At 39.7% G+C, this 20,425-nt stretch overlaps 1 protein-coding gene across 3 annotated transcripts in view; it reads left to right on the top strand.

Moving 5' to 3' along the window:
* Positions 1-14,197, top strand: part of nhsb (Nance-Horan syndrome b (congenital cataracts and dental anomalies)) — a 64,627-nt gene extending 50,430 nt beyond the window's left edge. Inside the window, exons 2-13 of one of the 3 annotated variants that reach the window (XM_084714428.1) lie at positions 1,957-2,109; positions 2,199-2,335; positions 2,700-2,747; positions 3,443-3,487; positions 3,609-3,653; positions 3,981-4,043; positions 4,291-4,483; positions 4,987-5,118; positions 5,630-5,782; positions 6,112-9,294; positions 9,508-9,631; positions 9,799-14,197. In XM_084714428.1, the coding sequence (XP_084570554.1) occupies positions 1,957-2,109; positions 2,199-2,335; positions 2,700-2,747; positions 3,443-3,487; positions 3,609-3,653; positions 3,981-4,043; positions 4,291-4,483; positions 4,987-5,118; positions 5,630-5,782; positions 6,112-9,294; positions 9,508-9,631; positions 9,799-10,426 (4,904 nt within the window). In that variant the 3' untranslated portion in view covers positions 10,427-14,197. Of the gene's footprint in view, positions 1-1,956; positions 2,110-2,198; positions 2,336-2,699; positions 2,748-3,442; positions 3,488-3,608; positions 3,654-3,980; positions 4,044-4,290; positions 4,484-4,986; positions 5,119-5,629; positions 5,783-6,111; positions 9,295-9,489; positions 9,632-9,798 lie in introns of all 3 variants that reach the window. The other 2 variants (XM_084714421.1, XM_084714435.1) reach the window with 2 other exon arrangements.
* Positions 14,198-20,425: the final 6,228 nt, after the last annotated feature.

The raw sequence follows: 20,425 nt of genomic DNA, 5'->3' as shown, positions 1-20,425 counted from the left end.
GAAAATATTTTGTTTTTTTATGGCTTAAATATGTCTAGAGATGACCACTAAGTAAAAGGTGTTTGTATGAGTTCTTTTTATGATATACATTATGAAGTAGCTGAATAATGCAGTCTTTTCACTACAATTTGATAAAGATGTGAGGACACCTTCATAGCTGCAAAAAAGGGGAAGAGAAGGAAGGGATGATGAGAAGAAAGATCAGGGAACGTGGGCTGGCAGGCAGTAAAGGCACAGTAACATATCTGCTAATTTAAGTGTGTCACAACAACTAGGTCAACACCTTCTACAGACTATTTTCAAAGAAACACCTTTGTTCCACTTCTCTGTCTAGTGCTGCATGCATACACGCATATGGTAAATATAAATCATATTGCAATTATTGTAACAGATATTCTGATAGCAATATGATTCACAGTTGGTGGGAATGATAAATTTTGCTGATCATTTTCAAAACAAAAAAAATATATAATCATGATGATTGTTGGAGTCTGCACCAAACAAACATGTTTTCTTACATCTGGCAAACAAGAGTTGGAGGCCTGTCAGTCTAATCAGCAGACAAGGTCTATGATACTAACATCCCATCATTTCATTCGTGTCTCATTTTAGGGAAGGCAAAAAAATAATGCTCCAAGAGTTAAATGTCATTTTGCTAAAATTCATCTGAACTTTATTTCATATTGCTGTATTACTGTTTTAGATCTACAAAAATGAATGTAGTTTCATCTGCCATGTGAGTTTGTTTAGCTGTGTTTTGGTTATATTTTGTAATCATTATCTTCATGAATGTGAAAGACAGGAAGTGTGATATACAAAACAAGACAATAACTTTATCTGTATGTGACAGTCTTTGGGGCAGAAAGTTGTATAATTGTTTATTTAGTGTGAATAAGCTGGCCTGCTGTGCTTCTGTAACCTTGTAGTTTAAATTGGCTGCATGCTGCTGATGTGAGCTCACTGATTTAATTGCAGGCAAAAATGAGCCTTGATGAGCAATGAAAGGTTGCCTGGCTACTGATGTGCCGTGTTGCTTTCAAGGACACAATTACATTTTGAATTCCGAGTTAAAAGAGAGGAAATAGGATTCATAATAAAAGCTAAAGGGGCTCTGAGAGCAGATAAGAGAGATGGATAATCACAGTGCTTCTCTCGCTCTCTCCTCGTCTGTAAATCAAACGTTTTAATCTTAGGAAATGAAAGTTTAAGATTCTCAGTTGTACATCATTCATGATGACAGGTTTGTTGTGTTTTCTGATAATAATATATTGTGGTGGCAGTAAACATGGAGGACTGTGAGAGATGTATGGTGGTCTGTTGCAGTGGTGTGTTTAGCTGCCACCTGCTGGTGTGTCAAGGCCTTGTCTGGTGTTTTAATGTAAAGCATTGACAGAGGATTGTGATGTGCCTTATATCAGATTCTGAATATTTTTTGTGTATCAGCTTACAATATTATTGTGCTCTTTTTTTCTTTGTTTTGTGCATTTTCATGTGCTGGTAAATTGTAAATCCTGGCCTGGATCTCAGCTTATTTCAGTTCCTCTCATTGCTGTTTTCTCTCTCATGCTAATGGAACAGGCACGGAGAGCTGAGCCACTGATTTTGGAATACAAATCTCTTTCAAGAACCATGTCTTAAAGCAACAATAACATCTTTGGTGTGAAGTGGCTGGTAGATTTGCTTCACTCTCCAGCCAAAAAACAATGGTAATCTATTGAGTGACTGGTAAAATTTGAACATTCACTAGCGACTGGGCCTGTGGAAACAAGTTAATTTTGCACCCTTTGTAAGTTTAGGACAGGGGCAGGACAAAATCAGCTGTTTCCACTGTACAGTGCACACTGAGTTTTAAAAGTTCCAAGGTACTATGACGCAAGTTTTGATCAGCAATGATCAGATTTATTCTTGCTTTACAACATCTTTAACATGTTCTCTCTCTCTCTTCTCTCATCTTAGCGGTGTCAAACCTGGATATAGAGAGCAAGCTGTCGCTTCACTATCAGGCTCCATGGCACCAGCAACACAACGTGTTTCATCCTTGTACCCGACCACCATGTCTGGAAGAGCTGCACAGAAACGCTCAGCTCAGTCTCAGAGCCCTGCATCGAGGTGAGAGGCTGATCCTGTCTGCATAGCTGTATTACATTGTTTATAAAGTGCATGTATTATAAGTTTTCATGTGTGTTTGGGTGTCACAGACGAACAACAGCGCCACTGCTCGACAAGTCGGGAGAGAAACAGGGTGACCATCTCTATCTCAGTGGCGCCCCCCATGCCCACCTTTCCCTCACCACACTCCATCCGCCGGCAACAGAGGAGTCGTCTGGCAAGAGCGGTGAGGACAAGCGAGTGAAAATATATTTCTCACAATCAACCAATTAGTGGCTGTTATCCAGAAATGGGTTATATTAAATGGCAGCAACTGAGACTATAATATGCGTCTACATTCCTTATCAAGCAGTTCACACTTGTAGGCCAACAGATCCTCAGCTTATGTGACCAGAGTTGCCTTGAGTGAAGTATGCAATAGTGAGGAAGATATACATGCATTCAGTAGAACATCAACGAAACCCATTTCCATACGATCTACTCATATTTTTTTAATTCCGTATTTTTCATGCTTATTGACACATTTGATTCTTATGAAAGATATGTTACAATAAACTGACACAATATTTCATTCTGATGTTGCCATGCAGCAAGAGAGAGCAGAGAGGGAGCGAGAGTTAGACTATCAACCCAGGAAGGTAAAACAGAGATTTGTCTGTGTGTTCATGTCTGTTAATGTCTGACGTAGACGTCTTCTGTAAGATTTGTGTCATATCCACTTTTTTGAACGCTGTCTGTGTATGTCTGGGGTTTCATGTAACATCACACTACAACTCTACATCAGACTCCACTATACCTGTTTTTCCTCTTTCATTATGTGGTTGTATTGGTAAATGTTCAATGTAAATTGGTATACATTACAGGAATGTTTTGTTTAGAAATTAATGTCTTTTTTAGCACACCAACCTACCTTCATCTTTTTAGAGACTGGACAATATAGCTGTCAGGCAATATTATCTGCCGGATATTGGCCTATCACAGCTATATCTGTTTATACCGGTATTGGCATACACGTTGTCCTATATGTGCCAATACGAAAACTTTCTTCCACAGAATATAATTCATATCGTTTTTATTTCTTAGCTTTATAGGCAGCATTCTGTCTATATTTGATCCTTTTTCTTAATTCAGGTTTGACATATACATTTATTTTGTTCTATCGTATTTTTTATTAATAGTTATGTATAATTATTAATAATACAGGTGAAAAATTACTGTTTCAGCACCGCAATATCATTTTGGACAATTGAGTTTATTGTTAAACTGTAAAATATCTTTAAACAAAAAAAATCACGATCAGTGGGTAATTTCTTTCTTTCTGAATCTCTTGAAGGAGAGGACTGTGAGAGAAACAGAGATCCAGACCATTCAGAGAAAAGTAAGAATATTGACTGACACATGGTCCGAAACATCTGATTCAGTTAATCAAAGACTAAACCAATCTCACATGTGTTTGCACAACCAGAAATAATTGTATGTGTGTTTTCCCGTTGCCACAGGAGAGGCCAGGGAGAGAAGCAGACATTCAGACGATCCAAAGAAAGGTAGGAAAGATGTTTGAATGGCGAACTCTCAACTATACCAGACTTCTACGGCACTCCTAATTTCTGAGTATAGTTACTGGGTAAATGAGGGCAACAAAAGGATCACAAAAGAGTTTTAAGACAAATGGGGCTATATGATCTTACCACAGTGGAGATTTTTTTTTAGACTGTTAGAGAACTGGATGAAACAATACATTGTCTGTGTCATTCACCTTTCACCTTTTGACTTTCCTTCAGTGTTTTTATTTAAAGTTACTTATATTTTGGAGTACTCCTGTCATATCATCTGTTCTTTTGTTTTTCTTTTGTTGTGTTATGTGTTCATAGTTTGAGTGCTTTTACTCACTTCATCCTATTGAAGGGTGCATCTTCATTCCATGGAGTAGAAAGGTATCAAGAATTTGTGTTGTTTTAACTTTCCGTTTCACATTTTGTATTTACTTCTTGATAGCTTCGCTCTACACCACCATTACGTCTACTTATTTTAAAGAAATAATAGCTGTTTCATGCTACATGTCGTGATTGTTAATAAGCTGTTGTAGTCTGCAAAACTAAGAAACTTATGGATTTTATTTATTTGTAGGACTATATCAGCACCTACCATATCTATAATGTTGCTGTGGTTTGTTGCTTCCAGGCTACCTCGACAGGGGAAGGCGAAGGTGGTGAGGTCCCAGGAGGCCACAGAGCCAAGGCCTCAGCCCCCAATGCCCCCTTGACCCAGGATAAACAGACGAGCTGGTCCAAGGAAAACCACCCACCATCAGATCAGAAGACAACTGCCGATTCTCACGCCATCTCCTCCTGCATCATCCCCATCAACGTCACAGGTAAGACAAAGATGAAACCTAAGAAAATTAAAAAATAGTGAGGTTGGCCCTTGTGAGGATCAAACCAGGAACCTGACAAGTGACCAAAAAGCAACTCTCCCCAAATAAGGAATCAAACCCAGACTGCCTCCATGAAGATTATTAGAAATAAATGACATAGTAAACATTGTTAATCTGTACAGTATTTTATATTTATTTGTATTTTTTTAATTAGTCAACTGTATTGGGTTTGATACACTCAACAAAAACATAAGTGCAACACATTTTTAACACACCTATCAGGTCAATTAATTATCTTGTTAAAGGAGAAATGCTCATTAACACATATTTTAATAATTTTGTGATCAAAAAGAGATTTAAAAAAAAAACTTTGTGTGTATAGATTTTTTTACTTCAGCTCATAAAATATGGGACCAAAACAGGAGTGTTGTATTTATTTTTGTTGAGTATATATTACATTTTAGCTCTTTATATATCTTATGGCCTCTATATTGTTATTGCAGGAGTTGGGTTTGACAGGGAAGCAAGTGCTCGTTGCTCTCTGGTCCATTCCCAGTCAGTTCTTCAGAGGAGAAGGAAGCTGAGGAGGAGGAAGACTATCACAGGAATACCCAAAAGAGTACAACACGACATGGGTATGTTATTGAGCACACCTGATCATTGGTAGGAAATTTAGGTGTATTACACTGTATGGATCTTAATTTTGTTGCTTTGGCAAATTGTTATTGGTTTTATGCATGCATGCAGTTTTGTAATGCAATTGTACAACAATTGTAATGTACATTTTGGATGCTTTCACTTTTGTTTTTGTATCCAAATAATAAGATTTTAGTCAAAATGGATTTCTATGGATTTGTTTACAATCTGATTATGAATCAGGGAGGTCCCAATTTCTCAATAATAAAGCTAGTGTGTAAAATGTTACTGTTACCCTACCTGTTTGACCAAAAGCCAAAACTACAAATTAAATTATGAGAAATGAGATTCTGTTGAAAAAACACAATTTTCCTTTGGAAGCTTTGTTGTTTTGTGCTTCACCTTCCAATTTAGAGCTAATTTTTTGTTGTCTTTTGCTTATATTCTCTTAAGAGGACGTCTGTACATGATATTTCAGACACTCAACATGCTTTGTCTGTTTGCACTCAGACTCAGATGAATCACCCGTAGCAAGAGAGCGCACAGTGATCATCCATGCCAACCCCCACCAACTCTCTCTCTGTCATGAAGAGCTCTCAATTAGCGGTCGCCTCCATCACACTCGTGACTCTGGCTGCCAGACAGATGATTTCCTTATAGCATGTAAGTTTCTGAGAATGGACGCTCCCATATTTGTGCTATGAACTAGGATAATTTATTTAATAAGTAGTTTGCTTAAGACATGATTTGTAGGATAATGTTTGGATCTGCTCCTTCACAGATAGCTGCCATTGCTAAGTTTGCACAGGACAACCACATGAAGCCAGCCAATAATATCAAACCAGCAGTTTTATCTTCAAACTAGATCTATCAAACTGGAATTTAAATCATTTATTTTGGTTTCATGGTATAGTCCATTTGGTTGACATCCATGTAAATTAATAAATGCCTCCCTCTGTTCCCCTCTCTCTTTTCTGTCCTTCCTTCTTCAGGTACAGCTGCTCCCTCCAGAAGGCGCATCAGAGCTCAACGTGGCCATCAGGGAATCCCTGCCTCTCTGTCCCATTCAACAGGTAACATTTCTTCCCTGGGTGACCAGTCGGACTCTACATACACTAGTGTTGCCACCCATGGTGGACGCTTGCGCTCTCGTAGCCTACCACGAGAGGGTGGACGTCTGATGGACAGTGATGAGGATGACGATGACAATTATGATGATGATGATGAAGAAGATGAGGAATTGTCACCATATGAGGCAGAGGATTTTATTCCACCCGGCCCAAGTCCGAGAATGAAGATGATGATGATGAAGGATGAAGAAGAGAGTACAGATGACCAGGCAGCTCCGGAGCCACTGCAACTTGGAAGCTTAAAAAGGTTGCAGCGATCTGGGGACAGAGACAGAGGGGGTGGAAGTGGAGGAAGCCCAGAGCATAGCTGGATGGAAAGGGGCCGTTCTCGGTTGCCCCGCAAGGCTGACATGGGCAGCTGTGAGATCTCATCGAGTTCAGATACTTTCAGCAGCCCTATTCACTCTGTGTCTACAACAGGAGTTCTAGGCAGCCATGTGGACCACAAGGAGGACCACCAGTCATCAAGCGGGAACTGGAGTGGTTCCAGCTCCACCTGCCCCTCTCAGACATCTGAAACTATCCCCCCGCCTTCTTCCCCACCACTGACAGGCTCATCCCATTGCGACTCAGAGCTGTCACTTAACACTGTGCCCAATGCCATTGATGAGGGATTCTCCCTGGATCCCTCATACCACTCTGACCTCAGACCGCAGGGCCAGGGCCACAGGTCAAGCTCATTCACATCCTCAGCCACGGACCAGCTGGATGATGCAGGGGTCAGTACAGCCAGTGAAGGGGAGTGGACATACCCTCCAGACCAAGATCAGACTGATCCAGACCATGACCCTGACCAGACCCAAAACCTGAGCCAAAGCCATGGGTTAGCCCAGGAGTATGGCTCCAAACAAGGTCTAGAAGACCAAACCTGTTTCAGTGACAAGACCAGCAACACTGAAAAAGAGCCTGGCTCTCATTACCAATCTGATACAGAAGGTTTCTACTCCTCTTCTGTGCATTTTGAGGAATGTAATCAGAGTTACAGAGGATACATGTATAACTATGCAGACCCAGGACCTGACTGTGGCCAATCCAACACTGTGGCAGCACCACTATCCCATGGAGCGTACCCCCAGCCCTCAGCGGATTTCAGAGCAGGCACTATGACCCTGGGGAGGACCTGTCGCCCGCTGAGGAAACCAAAAGTCAAACCTCCACCACCCAAACGGACCTCCTCGCTAAAAGAGCCCAGTAGTTGTGTTGATGTTGGAACGGACACACAGGCAGATCAGGATCAACCAAAGACGGTTAGTGAACAAGAGCTTACCTTGTCTTCCACAGATATGAAGCTGGACCTGGAGCTAGAGCTTGGAGGTGCTCCAGAACCATTGCAGACATCTTGTCTAGTGGCAGAGCCTTTGGGAACTTGGGGAATGGGACTGGGTGAAACTGTGGACATAGTAGAGCCCATGTCCTTCAGCTCTGCAGATACACACTCATTTAAGGATGAAGGTGCTGTGCAATCTGACTATGCAGACCTGTGGCTTCACAATACTGAGCTGAAGTCCAACAATGGTGAGTACACGTCCATGTCCAACTCAAGCACAGCCACAGGCACTACTGTCATGGAGTGTATCAAGTCACCAGACAGCTCTTCCTCCTCCACAGAAACCCAAACGCAGGCCCTTACCCAGGCTTCAGAAACCAGGGCAGCTAGTCCACCCTTACCACCCGGAGACTTCAAACTTGGGTCACCTGAGAAGCTGGCTGGCCTGGCCTCACCATCAAGTGGCTATTCCAGCCAATCAGAGACTCCAACGTCAACCTTGCCCTCTTCTTCAGCAGCATTCTTCCCAGGACCACTGTCTCCCTCAACTGGCAAGAGGAAGCCCAAAGTGCCCGAGAGGAAGTCTTCGCTCTCTTCCCTGCAGCACTTCCCAAGAGATGGAGCTTCCATTTCCTCTGGCTATAAGAGAGACCCAGACTTCCCACCTCCACCTTCTCAACTTGATCTCAATGTTCTCCATGGTGGATATGTCAGACACACACTATCCCACCGGACGCATCACATGCACACGCTCCACCACAGCAAACACAGAGTTGCAAATGTTTTAGCCACCGGAACAAAGTTGTTGGTTCCTGAGGCCTCAAATACCAACCCTCTGCCAAGTTCAAACTCTGTTCCAACAATTCCCAACGCCAATCTATCGGTGATAACTCCATCTGCTCTTCGATCTGTACAGCTCCATTCTGTTAGTCAATCTACAGAAAGTGCTCTGGCTACAGACCAGGAAACAGCAAGCGGAGCAGAGACTGTTACAAGACCTAAATGTCCTCCCAGTACTTCTACTCTGGCTCCACCACCAATCAATACTAGGCCTCTCCCTCCTCGCAGACCACCTCCTAGACCCCCATGTCATGACCACACCTCCTCTCCTGAACACTTACCACCTCCCCCTGGCCGGCACCCTGATGGGCCTCCATCCTATGAAAGCCTGCTTCTCAGACAGGACCGCTATGGACCCGGAACCTTCTGGGCAATGACAGCCTTCAGAACCCGGATGGACCCATCATCAGACCTCTCAGAGGACAGTTCACCTTTGCATCGGCCTGTGCCTCGTGCTCCACACCCTTCGCCTGTGGATCTACACACGCATATCCACTCGCACACAGAGTTCAGAGGGCTCACACATTCAACTCATGCACACCCTGAGTTTAGGGTTTTGGGGGAGCGTTCGTTCTCCCAGGATGATGATGATGATGAGGAGGAGGAGGAAGAAGAGGAAGAGCAGGTGAAAGAGCCACCGAGGGCTGCATGTTCCAGAGGAGGCATGCGATCGGACCACCCTCCACCCCCAGCGTATGAGTTTGCTGGGGTATCCCACTTAGACTCAGGGCCCTGGGCTAGTCCAGTCAAAGTGCCTGGTACCACAATGGAGACATCGCATCCTTACCTAATCAGCGATGCAAGGAAAGGAGGACATGAAGATCAGGAAGAGGAGGAGGAAGTGACATCAGGTGCTACCAGAAGTGCCCATCAGCAGCAGCCACAGGAGAGCAAAGATGACTCCACCACTCCTGATACTGAGGACTACTTCAGTAAAGGTAAGCTTTTAAACTAAATCCAACAAGCAGAAGTACTACTCTTTTGTGAAGATTACAGAAATATACTGTTACTTATCTAGGTAAGAAAGGAGCCAACTGCTGCTGCCACAGCTGGTTAATCACGTAGTAATCTTTAGGATGGTTATTTCACCGATTGTATACTAAATGACCAGACATCCAGATGACATGTGATAGGGATCTTGTGTGCTGCAGATTCAACGCCCAGTGATAATTCACTCTCACCCATGACGGATGACACCAAAGTGGATGATGACATTATTATCACATCACCCAATAAGACCCGTACTACTGAGGACCTGTTTGCCATGATACACAGGTGCTGTAAATTTTGCATTGGTGGTCAACCTATTTGTACTGCATGTACTGCATCTATTTGTCAGATTTGAGTGGTGACCCAACTACTATAAATTAGTTATTTTGTCTACCCAACTATTCATCTATTGTCTAAATCTTAATTAGGATTTCTGTGATTTCCTCATTCAGATCCAAGAGAAAGGTCCTGGGCCGTAAAGATTCAGGAGACTTAAACGTGAAGTCTCGTCTTTGCCCTGCAGCACCAGTGGCTCCTGTCTCCACTGTCATTATCCCGCCAGCTCCCCCTCTCAACATCCCAGCCACTTTACCCACTGCCTCTGGGTCACAACGAGCCCCTGTGCCAATCTACCGCAGCGCCAAGAAATCCAGCACGTCAAACGAGGAGTTTAAACTCCTGTTGCTGAAGAAAGGTAGCAGATCTGATTCCAGCTACCGCATGTCAGCTACAGAGATTCTGAAGAGCCCTATCACCCCTAAAATCCCAGGGGAGCCCCTTCAGGAAGGGCCTGTTAGACAGGCTGAGGAGCCACTCTCTACACTCCAAGAGCCCCCGATTTCTGGCCTGGAACCAATCCAGATACCAGGTCTTTTCCCCAGGGCCAACTCTGAGAGTTTCACCCCCAAAACCTTGCCTATGTCAGCTGCATCTCGACAGGGTCGTTCTCGGATCCCCCCTGTAGCCAACAGCAGTCGCTACAGTACACGCAGCCGCCTCTACACAGCCCCCATGCAAGCCATTTCTGAAGGGGAGACAGAGAACTCAGATGGGAGCCCCCACGATGACAGATCATCCTAAAACCACCTGACGAGAGATGTCCTCTATTCTTAGCTGTGTCCTACATTTGAAATGGCCCCTTCTACTTTTCTAATCATAGGTGTGTCGTCAAGGCCAATAGTGTAATTCTTCTGACACACAAAATCTGACTGTTGCTAAAATGCACTCAGTTTTGGATCTATTATTCTATTTAAAGGTATTAGACAGAGTGTTGTGAGATGCTGAATCATAAAGGGATGATTATGAAAACTTTGAGGATATACTTAAATACTGTATTATCAAAAGAATAGCTCCCTCGTAGTTAAAAGAGCAAGACTTGAGACCTATTTTGATTGAACTGTCTTTTTTTTTTTAAGAAAAAAAAAGTCCCAAATGTTTGGTAAATTATGATAAGAAAAGAAATTTTGTGGAGAATGGACAATGTGTGTGCATGAACAAGCACATGCAACATCCACTGATATTTCTACTTCTTGTGTTTTGAATGGTGTGTGTGTGTGTGTGTGTGTGTGTGTGTGTGTGTGTGTGTGTGTGTGTGTGTCGCTGAGGAACTGCTTTCTTATTAAAATGAAAAATTCTTAAGAAATTTAATATTCTTTCAACTTTTGGTGCCCAAAGCATTGGTCAGACTTCCCAGAGTCCAAACTCAATATTCCTGCCAACAAGCAAGGGTTGTTTAGTGGTGGAAGTTACTAACAACACAGCACCAACTAACTTATTGAATATACAATATTTCCATCTGCAGACCTGGCATAGAAAGTATATCACACAGAGCCAATCATATATTTCTTCACATTAATTATATCCAAAAAGATAACATGATGCATGTATTTTTGTAAAACTGCGCCTCAGAACATGATGATAAAGTTTCACCATGTTGCATGACCCTATATGGAAACATCCCCTGGATCCTGGTTTCTGTCGACATTTTGTGGTTCCTTTGTATTATAAGAATAATTAGTCTTTCACTGTGAAAGGTTTTAGTGACATTTGTACCACATTGCCAGTGATCTCAATTGATTTGTCTTGGATTTGAGTGTCTAACAAGAAGGAGCAAGGGCTTGCGCCTAGATGGGGCCCATTTGTCAAAGATACCGGCTAATTTTGGACAATCGCACAGTGGCCTTTCTCTACTAGAGGTGGTTGTAAGCAGGACATTTAAAAGTCTCTGCGCATATACATGGACCTGCGCCATGTTCCACCTGGATTCAATCACATACTTATTTAAACCCAACCTTGAAATCTACTATGTTTAGACTGATTTAGCTTTTCCAGCTGCTGGCCAGTCTTGCTGTGCTGACTTGAAGTGGGAAAGGTGCATTTCAAAGCAGTTTTAAAGATGCCATTGAGTGCAGACGGTGAAAATGCTTTAGAGGGTCCTCAATCGGTTTGACTAGAGGTGAATTTGGAAAGGTTTCCAAGAACCAACCTCACTTTTGCACTTCATGATTCTTCAAGAATATTCCTTGAAAAGAAAATATATCTTATAATGAAATTGCATATGTATATTTGTACTGAATATAAAAAGTCATATCTATATAAAACAACAAGCAGAAATTTTATAGGGAATCAACCTGAGTGTAGCAAAGAAGAACAGGTCTCACTGATACTAACATTACACAACTCTCAACAGTGTACACTGTTCTCCTCTCCTTGTTGCCTCTCTCATTTGCACTGACCCAGTAGCATTAGACAGGTGAAAGCTCAACCCAGTGGCTGGTGCACACCATGTTGTCTTACCCTCCACACTTCATATCACAAAATCTGAAAGAGAGGAGACAAGAGGAGAAAGGACTGCATACCACAGCATTTGGCAGCAATGTATCCATTGCATTGCTGCAGCCTTTTCTATCCAACACCAGGGTTAGAGTATGACATAAAATCTGTCTCATCCTTCCAGTAAATGTTACGCGTACAGCAGAGTATCCAGTGTGTGACAGAAGAAACTATCATAAGTGGAAAGTTTGAACTCTCACCTGCCTACCACAGCAAACACAACACATATACTTCTTACATTCAGAGACCGTACTTCAGTAGAAACCATTCACTGTATTCTGTGAATACCTCAGCAAGCATATTACTGTTTTATTGTAAATGCTATAGATAGATAGATAGATAGATAGATAGATAGATAGATAGATAGATAGATAGATAGATAGATAGATAGATAGATAGAAAACCACAACTGTTTGATACTCAGCGAATCTGAATTGCAGAACTGACACTGTGTACGATGGGGAGAGTAAAAAGCTGTGAAATGACTATTAGAATTTTACATTCGTCATACCCATATTGCTGACGCGCACTTGTTCCTGTTCATTGTTTTATTTGTTGTGTTTTCTATCGCATGCAATAAGTAAAGAAAAAAAGAAGAAGAAAAGAAAAGGACACCACCATATCATTATTTTTATCTGAGGGATGTCTCCATACCACGAAAAAAGATTTTGTATTTTCTGTTCAAATGTCAAGTTCAATAGTGTGTTCTATAGATGTACAAACTGTCTGGCTAATTCTGTTCTGTATAGTCGTGATCACAAACAGGGGTTTATCTTGTACTGTATATCTACTCACTGGACAATCATACGTATAAGAGACTGTAAAGAAAATGATATAGAATCTGTTGGGATGGAGAATCTGAACACTTCTGGTGCTGGGGTCCTAGTCTTGCTGGAGCTGTGGAAGTTGGGAGTGAGAGAAATATTCTCCTGGAGAAACTGCTGATTCAGTTTAAAGTGCATATTTGGACACGCCACTTTGGAAAAAAAACATGTACAAATAAAAAACACATAGAAATGGAAAAAATATATCCATTGATAGCCCCAAAAACTATTTTGATCTGATGAAAAGGTCATTGTCTTTACTTTTGACTCATTGCAGAATATTTTGATTCCCACAAAACATTATTACTGAATAATCAAAAGACATGGATCTGTTGATACAGTATTACATGCAATGTGACTCTGTGAAATACCATTTAAAGATTTTAAAACAAAAATACTCAAAGTATTTGACTATTTGTTTAGTGTGACTTTTCCGTACTGTACCTGGCGTTGATGCTATAGAGGTTTTTTACGACTGTTTCCTTTATTTGTAAAAGGCGTGGGTAGATGATTGACTGACACAATTTGATTAGAGAGAAACACTATGACATTGCCATGCAAACTCGAGTTTAACCCTCTCAAACCTCAGTCCTCAATAGCTTGACATACAGCAAAACAAGAATCTATAATCTTTATAGAGTCTTTGTCCCAACCTGTTTTCAAATGTCTGCACGCAATTTTGCCCTACAGGGAAGTGTGATCAGAACCACTGGATAATTTTTCTCAAAGCTGTACAGTATGGAATAACACTAAACAGACTTTAAAATATGTGACAGAGAACAGAAAAAAAAAATACAGATGTTGAAGACACAGTGTAACTATCTATTTAAAAGGCTCCATGTTTAAAACTAGCTAGGACTTAACAGATTTGAATCACTTTTGTATTTTTGTATAAACCTGTAAATAAGTTTTTAAAGAAAAAAAAATGTTTCAAATTCTTTCTTTTGTAAAATAAACCAATAAAATGATAAAAACAAAAATGCTTTTTTTTTTCAAAGTTTACATGATTATTTCCAAGCCTTTGTATATTTTGGAGCTGTGCAACACCTTCAGTCTTGTATTTATTTTTGGGGGGGTTACAACATTGTGAAAATTCCATTATTCTATATCTAATTCATTTTAACAGCTCATCAGGCTGCTTAGTAACTGTGCATAGAAAAAAAAAGCCAATAAATGTGATTGCGTTGAAACGGAAGGCCTTTTGTGTGACGCTTCATTTCCTCCCCATCAGAACCACGTGCATTGAGGCAATCTCTCCACCAGATAGCAGTGTTTTACTGTTGTCTAGGTTCAGTGTCAAGTGCAGTGTCTCTCCTTGAATTGAATCTACTGGTCAGATTTGGTCTCCAGGACCCAGTAGTATTTAACAAAAATCCAACTCAGATTCATTCTGGTTGAACTGACAAACACAGTCAACAGAAAAACACTGCATTCAGTAAAGAAAATGGGGATATCATATAATTATGACTCAAGTCAGAGTATGTGAAGAGCTGAGTCTGGACTTCAGACTTAACTGCTTACACTTGCTTTAGACTTAACTTTCTAAAATGTTAAAATGGCCAGAGAGCAAAAATATTCAGATTTAATTACTTAATTACCAGATTATGCATTAAATGGACTTGGTTTCACTCATGTGTGTGGGAAAAACACATTCAAATGCCAATTCATTTTAATGGTAATCATATAAGTCCTGCAATTCACTTTCATTTTGCAAAGACTCTAGGCGATGTATCAATATTACATCCACATCATAATATGAGTCTAAATGTTATTTTAGATCATGTATACCATTATATAGTGATATGACAAAAAGTGCATTACAGTAAAGTGATGTCTTTTTTTGAATTTACCAGCTTCAGCTTCATCTTACCAGACTACCAGCTGTTCTGTTATTTGCCTTTAGTCATTATATATATATTACTGACGATTATTTATCAAACATATCGTTGTGTTAGCTCATATTTTGTGAAATCACAAACAGTTATCCCCAAAATATTGTCATAAAATCAATAAATATTGATATTGAGGTGTTTGGTCAAAAATATTGTGATATTTGATTTAATCTTTATTGCTCAGGCAATTTCTGCTAACTTGTCCTTTGCTTTGAAAAGACTTGTACCTTGAACTTGCTGTTAAAACCTAACTTGAGACTTGCCTTGCAAAACACTTAAAACCAGTAGTGTGACATACAAAAATCTTGACTCAAGGTCCACACTTAGCTTTTCCTGCAGCTCTTAACTGCATATCGCAATCTTCCTTCAGTCACTTAAGTTTCATACTTTGATTAGGCTGTGAGGAAAACTGACCTAGCTAGCTTAACTCGTTGAAAACTGAGCAAATGCAGTTAGTTGAAAGATCCGGAAAAAGTATGTAAATGGACGATGAGTTAGGATTATTGTTACAGTGTTGTTGTTGTTTTTTTTGTTACATTTCGATTTCCAACGTCAATAATGGACTTAAAAACAGCTCTGCTTGCTTCTCGTAATACTTACAGGGTGTTTTCCAGGGCAGTCAGTCTTAACAGTTGGCAGCACCTAGTGAAGGAAGCTGTTTCCTAGCAACACGAGTCACCGGCAGAGCAGATAACATTCATCTTGCTAAACAAAAACTAGCGTCCACGTTTAAGAGGTTCTTGTGTGTGTTGTAAGTTAGTTAGACTTACTTACTTTTGCTCTTGCAAGAGCCTAAAACTTGGGAATGAGGACCAATGTCTCTTAAACTGTCCACCGCGTTCCGTTCGTTAATGTGGACGCTGTTACTCAATACTTGCTGTTAGCCTGACTGGTTAGCTAAATCTCCAGGTGCCCCCTCTAAACAAACTCGACTGTGACACCGAATAATGACAGAAGTTCCTGTTGCTACTAAAGACAGATCATTAATATAAATTATCGTCAATACATAATGATATTCAACCTGGCTTCAAAATTATTCCATACCAGCAGGGGTGGAAAGTAATTGAGCACGTTTACTCAGTTTTTTTTTATTTTTGTATTTCGTTTTCTGCAACAGCTCCACTACATTTCAGAGGTAAATATTGTACCTTTTACTCATATAATGACTTTGCAGAGTGAAAATAATAATACAACTTTTAATAAGAAATACATTTAAGTATTAGTATATGTTAAGACAAATCTTTATTTATGCTTGGGGGAAAAAATCACAAGCGAGCTGTATATAAAGTAATTAAAAATAGCTCCACCTTCACCAGCTGCAACAATAAAATTAATGTACACATTAATACATCAGTAATTATAATTCAAATATATAATATAACCCATATAATTCTGAAATTCAGCTTGATGGGTACTTTTACTTTTGCACTTATTCATGTTGTTCTCACCTGATTAAATGTTTACCTGTATTGTATTAGCTCTCAGGTGCACATCATTTGGATAAAAGCTTCTGCTAAATTAAATTGTAAATTGTTACAAATTTTAATCAAAATTTTTGTATGCTTACCTTCTTGTTCTAACATGATTTCTGCACTTTGGCATAGCTACAAGATCGGATATTTCTTCCTCCACTGGATACCTGCTAAATTTATGATCTAAGAAAAAGTCTTTGATATTTTCAGTGAATGTCATTTTACTCAAGGTCTTTTTTTCACTTAATTTGACCCAGACAGATCCCATTTTTAGGCAAAAAAGAAAGGCTAACATCTCATTTAAAGATACTCATTGAGAAGGATTTAGACACACAGTCATCATTATTTCTGTATTTTTCATTTCAGCGAGTAAAGCGTTTCTTAGGGCAGTGATATAATTTTAAGAGGTAAGGTGCCTACTTTTGAATGATTGCTGTTTAAATTAAGTGAACTATCCCCCCTCATAGCAAGAAAGTGACTCTGGTGTCCTTAAGGCTACTATTTGTTTAACATTGTTTATCACATATCATAATTATAAATATGTGGTAGAGTGATACAGATTTTAACAGGGTTGCCATGACAGTAGCTTGCTTCACAAGCAGGAAACAACATATACCATTCCTGAAGAATGTGGCAGAGGAGCCATAATTGGCCTGATTATCCTGAGTGCTGCTAGTGAGCTATTTGAACTGGCTGATCTTTTAAACAATGATTCTATTGGGCTGTCACTTTCCTTAAATAAGACATCCATGATCCCTTGACCCCCAAGCCCCACACCCTCCAGACTCACACACAGACACACACAGTTAACACACACAACAGCCAAAAACTAAACAAGGACATTAAATTCTGCTAGTGCTTTTTTTTTTTTTTTTTTTGCATTTATGCATTAATATCTTTTACCCCTTATACCTTCAGTATATTTTTTTTTTACCTTTCCTTGTCCCCCAATTACGTTATGAGGAATCAATTTGATTGACATGAAAAGGCCAGTGGTTCACAACCTGGGGGCTGGGACCCACTAAGGGGTCACAAGAACCACTGAGAGGTCACAAAATGATTAACACGACAGGGGGACATAAAATGCTTGCACTAAAGTCTATCATTTTTCATATATTCTTTAAAACTTTGCTTTTTTTCCTCATGAATTACTGGATAATTTTCCCCATTCATGCCTCTAGAAAAAAAAAAGAAAGATGTCTTTGTTAGATTTGGTCATAAATATAAGCAATTAATGACAATAAAATATGACAGAAACATTCTAAGAATAAAGCCCAAATGTGAATAAAGAGGAATTGTCCAGATTAAAGTTGAAATGTCGTTAAGAAAGTGAAAATGATGAGAATAAACTCGAAATGTCAAGAAGAAAGTTGAGCATAAAGTTTAAATGTTGGGAATCAAGTTTTAATGTTGAGAATAAAGTTGAAATGTTGAGCTTCTAAAGTCAAAATGTCAAGAATAAAGTTGAGATGTCAAGAACAAAGTGAAATGCCCAATTTATAAAGTCAAAATGTTGAAAATAAAGTTTAAAGTTTGGGAATTAAATTGAAATGTTGAGTTTATAAAGTCAGAATGTCAAGAATAAAGTGAAAATGTTGAGCAAAAAGTTAAAACCATGTTGAGTAAAATTAAAATGGTCATTTCAATTTTATACTCAACATTTTGGCTTAATTCTCAAACTTTCAATTTTATTCTCATGATGCAAAACTCCTCCTCTCATTTTTATTCGCTTACGCCTGGCCCTTACGTTTTCTGTAAGTTCCTTTGATTTAAGGGATCAGAAGTCAAATAGGTTGGGAACCACTGGACTAGGCTACCAGTAGCCTCCATGGTGGCCTTGTGCTGGGATCTCAAACACAAGGATGATGTAAACAAATGTTTAATTGTGTGAATGCATATCAAACATATTTAACAAACATCTTTTGTTGAACGTACAGTAAAAAGTCGTTTATATACACACATGAAATGTTGCAGAGCGATTGATGACAAGGCATAAAAATATACATAGTTGGTTATTGTGCAGTCCCTCTATGTTGTAGTAATAATGAACACAAAATCCTAATGATGCAAAACATCTTCTAAGAAACGACCCCTACTAAAACCTGAGTTTCACATTAAAGCAAGACGGTTTCAAGTATCAACTTGTTACCACTACAGGAGAGCAACAGTGAAATGCAGCTACAACACACATGATTTGGTTTGAAAATGGTTCTGAAATGTTCAGAAAATTAGTATCTCTGCCATCGAAAACAGATAAATACTTTGAGACATGTGAATAATAATTACTCAGACACAACATCATCCTGTAGGTAGTTATTTGATGGTGCACACAAAAACTATTTCAGGCAGAAAAAAATTTGATTACACTTACGCTTGATACAGGTTGATACACTTTGTTACAGTACAAAATGATATCAAAAAACAACCTTTTGGCTCCACTTTTTACAAAACAGTTTCTCCATCATGTACTTGCTCAGGAGCACTTTCTGTACAGCACTCAAACTCGACACTTAATGGCCTCGTCTTTATTTTAATGTCAACACTTACAGTATTCCAGTCATTGTATATGTATATTTCTTGTGTGTTTGATAGTGTGACTGTCAAAGCATAGTACAATCATGTAGCTACTTCAGGGCTCAAGCTGAAACCGTTCAGCTTGAATGTCTTCCAGCACATGAAACAGACACAAATAAAAGAGAAATAACTGAGTTCTACATCTACAGCCTGCCCTGCAGAATTACAACTGATGAAAGGTTTCCATCCAAAATAAAACATCCGCAATTTTAATAAAAGTGATGCCCAAAAGCAAGTTAATTTAGGATATTTATCAGAAATACTTAATGGGACAGTTCAGCCCAAAATCCAAAATAGATCTTTTTTCTCTGGTCTGTAGAGCTATTTATTCATCTAGGTAGTTTTGGTGTGAATTGCTGAGTTTTGGAGATATCGACCATAGAGTTGTTTGCATTCTCTCTAATACGATGGGACTACAGCTTGTGGTGCTCCAAGCACCAAGAAACATTTGAAAACTCAACAGAAATGTCTCCAGAAGTCATAAACTGGTTTTCAAGATGATCTAAACAATTTGTTGTGAGCAGTTTCATACAGGAACTATTTTCTTTCTAAGGTAAAATCTACTGTATGTCTGTCTGCAGTAGGATCTGACAGAACTTATTTTCTACCAGAAAGAAAATGGTTCCTATGAGAAATTGGTCACAACAAGGTCTGTGGATTATCTTGAGTAACTGGGCTATGATTTGTAGAAAGAGAAACTGGTGTCAGTGACAGTTCTAGATCAGTTTATTGAGGGGCCAGGTCAGGGCCAGTATACAAAGTAAATGTGCTCAAAAAACAATATAAAACACCTTGATTGGTATTATTTTCAGTTCCAGTTATTTGTTTCAGTAACTGTATTTGTGGCAGTAACACAGTGTCCACACTATAGCATTGCAATAATGTAATAATTTTATCATAGACTCTTTGGGAGGCCACATAGGGTCACATTCAAGAGAGAGCACACACCTCTACAGCTGCTACCTCCAAAACTCTGCAACTCTATCTAGTTGGATAAAAAACACTACAGGTAAGAGGAAATATAAGTATTTTTGATTTTCATGAATTGTCCTGTTAAGTTTTTGAGGACAGCAATCCTTTATGTCAGTGGTTCCCAAACTTTTTCTGGCATGCCCCCCTTCAGAAGCTGAAAAAAGTTCAGGCCCACCCCCCCACTCCACAATTACTATCATCATCCACAACTATGGGAAGCAACTGATTAAAAAGGATTCAAGTTTAAATTATTGAAATTAATTTCTCCTACATACATCATATTCATTTAACTTTGTTTTCCTCTATATTTCTCGCCTGGTCATCCACACCGCCCCCGCAGTGGCTCTGTGCGCCCCCCCCCCCAGGGGGGCCTGCCCCCCCAGTTTGGGAACCACTGATTAACTTCTTCAGCATTTTGGAATGAAAACCTTTCAACGCTTCTCATTCACGTCACTGGGGCACTCCTGTCGTTCAGCACCTGCTACTAGTAATGATGCTCGTGACTTCATACAT

The sequence above is a fragment of the Lutjanus erythropterus genome, chromosome 1, assembly GCF_056507025.1.
Source record: "Lutjanus erythropterus isolate fLutEry1 chromosome 1, fLutEry1.hap2, whole genome shotgun sequence".
Taxonomy (NCBI): Eukaryota; Metazoa; Chordata; class Actinopteri; order Lutjaniformes; family Lutjanidae; genus Lutjanus; species Lutjanus erythropterus.
This window is presented reverse-complemented; position numbering and strand designations above follow the sequence as displayed.